This window comes from Chiroxiphia lanceolata, chromosome 4, assembly GCF_009829145.1.
Source record: "Chiroxiphia lanceolata isolate bChiLan1 chromosome 4, bChiLan1.pri, whole genome shotgun sequence".
Taxonomy (NCBI): domain Eukaryota; kingdom Metazoa; phylum Chordata; class Aves; order Passeriformes; family Pipridae; genus Chiroxiphia; species Chiroxiphia lanceolata.
The window spans coordinates 73,839,049-73,845,048 of NC_045640.1; the positions used below are offsets into that span (position 1 = coordinate 73,839,049).

Below are 6,000 nucleotides of genomic sequence, written 5' to 3' on the forward strand. Positions count from 1 at the left end.
AAAAAATAATGATTAGATCAATCCTCCTGCTTTTAGTGTGATAATGGATAATTCTGTTCTGGAATGAACAAGGAACTTCTCCCTCAGACAACCGGAGGCCCCTTAAAAATCCAGACTCCAGCAGGTAAGGATGGAAAGCCACATCTGTCTCACCTGTTGGGGACAGCACAGATCCTGCTGGGCATGAGGACTGGGAATGTGGCGGGATCCAAAAGCACCTTCCCCAGGCTGAAGCACCTTCCTAAAGCAGCACCTCTGAGAAGCAGAGGATTGAAGAAGAAAATGAGTGGTAACTTACAATAATAATAATAATAGTATTGGTTAAGAGCAGCAAATTAAGTCTAGTTCTCTGGCACAAGGGATGCTGAGCTTTAAACAGGGTCTGAGGGAGGCAGCATCTCCTGGAATTTATAAATCACAGCTCCAGGTTTGGGATTACAGGAACAGTGCAAACTCCTATTGCCAAATATCTGTATTTGCATTCTACCAGTGTTCCCCATCCCGAGCATGTTTGGGTGCAAGTGCACCAGTGCTGCTGCCTTGAGGGGGGTGAGGAAAGCTGGCATTAAAACCACCTCCCACAGCAGCTGACTCTGAGCTCTGGCTGGGGAAAGCGGGTGGCACATCGCACATTTCAATAAAAACAGTTTGGGTAATTTTGAAAACGTGTTGAATAAAAAACAATCAAGATAAGCCTTTCTCCACAAGGACAGCCCAAGGGATTATACAATTATTGCTTGTTCAAACATACAAGCAGCCGGTTTTTGGTGAGAGATTCCGGATTCTTGTCTCCCTACCGGGCTGTGCAGGCACTTAATGAGAATGTAAAACAGACCCTTTAAAACCCTGCACTGCTGCTGACTTCTAAACAGACACAAGAGACCAGAACATGGTGGTTTTTCACCGCTCTGCTTGTTCCAAACCTCAGGCACAGCAGAATAAATTAATTTTTGCTGTGCCTTCTACCTGAAAGTAAAACATTTGCAGAAACTTTGATGTTCATACAAGCCCATCAGGATTTGGACACTTGTGCTTTAATTCAATTTCCATTTATAATAAGAAAGCTGAAGTGTCCTAAAGGCGCCTACACTCATATTTTAATTTCATGCCTTCTGCCACCGATTAATTTTGCTGTTCTTTTACTTCCAAGTCGAGTTACCTGCTAGGAAATGACTCCAGGTCTCTTGTACCTGAGCATGTTTCAAACACAGCACGGTCCTTCATGATTGCAGACTGTGAGCTACACAGTTTCTGAGCAATAATAGTCTAATAACAACTGTACATAGAAAACAATTCATGTTCCATGAAACAGGCTTGCATTTGGATACATGCAGGCAGAACATTTCTGCCACTTCAGAAAGCTTTAATCCCTGGTTTTCAGTGATTAAATTAGTGATTATTTCAGTGATTGTTGCTCAGCAACCTCACCATTGCTAGATCACTCCAGCTGTTCAGCAAATGTATTTCTCAGGAATTCTGATTACTTTTTACCTCAAAATCAGCTGTGCAGGTTGTTGGTTTGTTCAGTTGACGCAGCACAAGAGGCTGGTTTACGTCCTGTCTGGCTTTCTCCTCCTTTGGGACAGGAAGGACTTAATTTATAGAGCCTGCAGAAGGAGAAAGGAGCCTCACTGGTCACTTTTGTAGGCCTGTGTGGTCAAACTCTACAAGTAGTATTTGTTGTTTTTCCTATTTGGGGAGGCCCAGAACACGGACTGTTAAAATAAGCCATAGAGGGATGAGCACACGTGAGGTTTGCATGTGTTTCAGAACACAGTGTACTCAAGGCAGGTAATAACAGTAATAATAATAATAATAATAATAATAGATTCATAAGGATCAATTGCAAAAAGTGACTTTTTTACAGATATATTCTAAGGCACGTTAGAACACGAGTAAGAAAATGGACTCCAATGCTTCGTTCGACTGGCCCCACGCGCTGAATTACAACGGGACGTACAAGTACCTCTACTTGGAAGGCAACGTCTCCTACGTGGACTTCTACCTTCACCAGCCTTCAGTGGCCGCTGTCTTCATCATATCCTACCTCCTCATCTTCCTCCTCTGCATGGTGGGCAACGGGCTGGTTTGCTTCGTCGTCCTGCGGAGCAAACACATGCGGACGGTCACCAACCTGTTCATCCTGAACCTGGCTGTCAGTGACCTGCTGGTGGGGATCTTCTGCATGCCCACCACCCTCCTGGACAACATCATTGCAGGTGGGCTGGCTCGCACCAGGGGCAGGGAGAGCCGAGGGCGTGTTTCAAAGGGGGCTCTGTGGGCATTTCGAGTCACTGGGAGCAGGGGTGAGGAAGACAAGCCTCTAACCCACCTTCTGACTGCTTGCTGACTTCCATGTCCCTCATCCTTAGGAAGGGATCCTCTCATTGCCAGGTGATATGTTTGGGAAGTCTTGGTGGATGCCACGAGTTAGATGCAGAGAACAATCCACTGTAGAAGTCAATTCCCTTTCCTGTCTTGATGTCTCATTTTATCGGGATGTTAAACCACAAATGTTTGCTTTGCTGGTTTTTGGAACATCAGAAAGTCACCCAAGGCAGCTGACAAAGCATCTGCTTCCACACTCTTTGCCTTCCTAACCCTTGCTCTCTTAGTTCCAGGGCAGAAAATTCCTCTTATGCATATAAGCTCAGAGAAATTGTGGCTGCCCCATCCCTGGAAGTGCTCAAGGCCAGGCTGGATGGCACTTGGAGCAACCTGGGATATTGAAAGGTGTCCCTGTCCCTGGCAGAGGGGTTGGAAGGAGATGATCTTTAAGGTCCCTTCTAACCAGGACCATTCCAGGAGTCTACTCAGGAAATGGAAGACAAGAGCAAATAATTTTAAGTAGAGTCCTGCAGTGGGATGGCAGCAATTCCAACTGCCTGTTTCCTTCCAGGATGGCCTTTTGGGAGCCTGGTGTGCAAGATGAGCGGGATGGTCCAAGGAATCTCTGTTTCTGCCTCTGTCTTCACTCTGGTTGCTATTGCCGTGGACAGGTAAGATGCTGCAGAGTCTGTGACCACCACTCTCACCTCCCTCTGCCCTCTGACCACAATGAGCCTGTTCATTAACTCACCCAACACCGCAATAAATTAGATGTATTTTTCTGCTAAGGCTGTTAAGCCAAACATGATGTGGCCAGGTCTAAAGAGCAGCCACAGCAATTTGCTCCTCCACGGGTATCTCTTCAAGATGGTGAAGCCAGGCTATCCTGTCTGGCCTGGAATTGGTTTGTGCCTCAGCTGTTAAGCTGGATAGCAGAGGTGTTAATCTGTGCCTTAGCTAAGTGGAGCATCACAAGCAGCTGCTGATAAAAGAGGACGAGATGACTCCATCTTTGGTTTTTAAAAAACAATTTAAAATGCGTGTGCATTTTAAATTGCATAGGGGAAATTTGGGTTATTTGAAATAACCTGTAGGGTAGAGAATGAACATACTAAGGTAAACTGAGGGAATCAGTATTAGGTAGAGGAAAACTGGGGGCTAAGTCTTAAAGCAGGGTGATGAAGCATTCCTCAAATGGCTTCTCCACACGTGTCCCCTGTGTCCTTGCCACCTTGCCAGGTTCCGGTGCATCGTGTACCCCTTCAAGCAGAAGCTGACCACCCCCACCGCCGTCACCATCGTCGCGGTCATCTGGGTCCTGGCCGTGGCCATCATGTGTCCCTCGGCAGTCCTGCTGCAGGTGCAGGAGGAGAAGCACTTCAGGGTGATCCTGGGCCCCGGCAACGCCACCCGCCCGGTGTACTGGTGCCGGGAGGACTGGCCTGACCCGGCGATGAGGAAGGTCTACACGACGGTTCTCTTTGCCAACATCTACCTGGCTCCCCTGTCGCTCATCGTCGTCATGTACACCCGGATCAGCGTCGCCCTCTCCCACACGGCCGGGGCTGGGGAGCGCGGCCAGGAGCAGCGGCACAGCACCTGGAAGAGGAAACAGAAAGCCATCCAAATGCTCGTCGTCGTGACTCTGCTTTTCACCCTGTCCTGGCTCCCCCTGTGGACTCTGATGCTGCTCTCGGACTACGCCAGCCTCTCCGATCTCCAGCTGCAGCTCATCAACATCTACATTTATCCCTTTGCTCACTGGCTGGCCTTCTTCAACAGCAGTGTCAACCCCATCATCTACGGGTTCTGTAACGAAAACTTCCGCCGGGGCTTCCAGGGTGTCTTCAAACTCCAGCTCTGCTCCAGGGAGGTCTATTCCCAGCCAGGCCACAGCAATGACCTCTTGCCAGCTGCCCAGTGCCAGATGCCCCAGGATCAGTCTTTTCAAACAGCTAAGGAGGAGAGGAAGCCAGTTAAGAAAGGAAACTGGGTGAATAACCAGCAGGATTTGATCATGGAGGATCTGGAAGAGTCCTGCAATGATGGGATCAAGTGAAACATGAAAGATTTAGGCCTGGCAGAGTTTATTCACTGTGTGTGAAACTCATGCTTTGTGAGCCCTTTCTGACAGAAAGGCTGAAGTGTTTCTTGTTTCAAGGAGACATCAAACTCACATCATATCTGAACATTTGATATCATCAGGAAACCAAACTCGTCCCTTTGTGTCACCAGCTTAAACCAGTGGACACTCCCCTCAGCCAGCCATGAGCTGCTGCTCTTGAACTGGGCTGAAACAAGGACAGGATTAAAATCTTCCATTTATTGGGACATAAGCGAAAAAGAGAACTGAGATTACTGACTCAGATACAATTACTGTGGATGCCCAAAGAAGAAAACATTCCTTCATTTTCTCTGTGAATCTCTCAGAGCAGCTGAAGCAGAGTTGCTTGAACGACATTTATGGGAATGTCTCAGCCTGTGAGTAATCCCTTATCCTGTAACTCTCATGGACTGAAATGCTGCAGATACAGCGTGAAATGTGAACTGGACTCAGCAGTCCCTGGGTCTTCTTGTGGCTGTGTCCACATTGCTTCTATGTGGACATAGAACTGAACATTCTCATCGGCTGAACATTCTAAACACCGACTGGTTCCTGCCCGAGTGACAAAAATGAGCATTTTCAGTCACATCCCATTTATTCCCCTGTCTCATTGTTATTTCTGTGGTATTCGTTATTGTTGCAGTGAGAGAAATAAATAGGAGTGGAAATTCGGGAAATAAGGCATAAAAAATGGCTTTTGTGGTACATTTCTCTAGAGAACTCAATTTGATTTTGAGGGGGGATATAAATCATCTAAAAAGACTAAAATTTCAGTATGAGAAGGAGAGAAAACACCTGTTCATTCTCTACCCTATAGGTCATTTCAAGTTTTACCCCCCTAAATTTTCCCTATCCATCCACCACTGTTCACCTCAGTTTCCCTCAAGACGTTCATTCTCTCTCCTGGAGATTACATCGGATTTTATCCCCTGAAATTTCTCTACCTGTGCACTGCTGGTTACATCATTTTTACCTCCAAGTGTGCATTCTTTGACCTATAGATTAACTCAGATTTTATGCCCAGAAGGTCTATTTTTTTCCCCTTTATATTATCTGGATTTTAAAACTAAAAACCACTCAGACTATATCTTACCCCCAAAGCATTTGTTCTATCCCCTACAGATTAGGACAGAATTTTCCTCCAAAATAGTTATTATTCCCTGCTTATCTCCTAGAGATTAAACTCAGATTTTACCTCCAAAATCGTCCGACTCTTGCCCTTTTTCACCGTTTTTATTCCAAGTTACTTCATACCTAAACAGGATGTCCACTTTTTCTTACTGTATTCTGTGCCTAATTTTAACAGAACCATTTAATTCCAGATCCTACACGTGAATTATTCAATTCTTTGCCATTGGACTTTGGACAAAGTAAGGGATACCAGGGATGCTTGACCACAGGAAATGATGCAAAGAAGCACCTCAGAAACTGTACAGAGAAAGGTTTCAAGGCACTCCAGAAAACAGAAATGTGTTCATGCCTTGCCAGGCCATCCCAATTCTGTCACATCCACCTGAGCTGTGCAGGGGAGGCCAAGGCTCCTCTTCCTCCTGGGAAAACACTGTCTG

The 6,000-nt window shown here is 46.3% G+C and overlaps 1 protein-coding gene across 1 annotated transcript; it reads left to right on the forward strand.

Annotated features, from left to right (window-relative positions):
* Positions 1–507: 507 nt before the first annotated feature.
* Positions 508–4,728, forward strand: NPFFR2 (neuropeptide FF receptor 2). The gene is made up of 4 exons (XM_032686707.1): positions 508–549; positions 1,889–2,219; positions 2,900–2,999; positions 3,568–4,728. The coding sequence occupies exons 1-4, from the start codon at positions 508–510 to the stop codon at positions 4,385–4,387; spliced, it is 1,293 nt and encodes a 430-aa protein (XP_032542598.1). The 3' UTR covers positions 4,388–4,728.
* The last annotated feature ends 1,272 nt before the right edge of the window (positions 4,729–6,000 follow it).

What these genes read in the sequence shown, in the direction of transcription:
- NPFFR2 (XM_032686707.1), top strand. Translation starts at nt 508, where the DNA reads ATGTTTGGGTGCAAGTGCACCAGTGCTGCTGCCTTGAGGGGG. An exon ending in CCTGGACAACATCATTGCAG is followed by an intron (nt 2,220 to 2,899) that starts GTGGGCTGGCTC and finishes GTTTCCTTCCAG; the next exon opens with GATGGCCTTTTGGGAGCCTG. An exon ending in GTTGCTATTGCCGTGGACAG is followed by an intron (nt 3,000 to 3,567) that starts GTAAGATGCTGC and finishes CCACCTTGCCAG; the next exon opens with GTTCCGGTGCATCGTGTACC.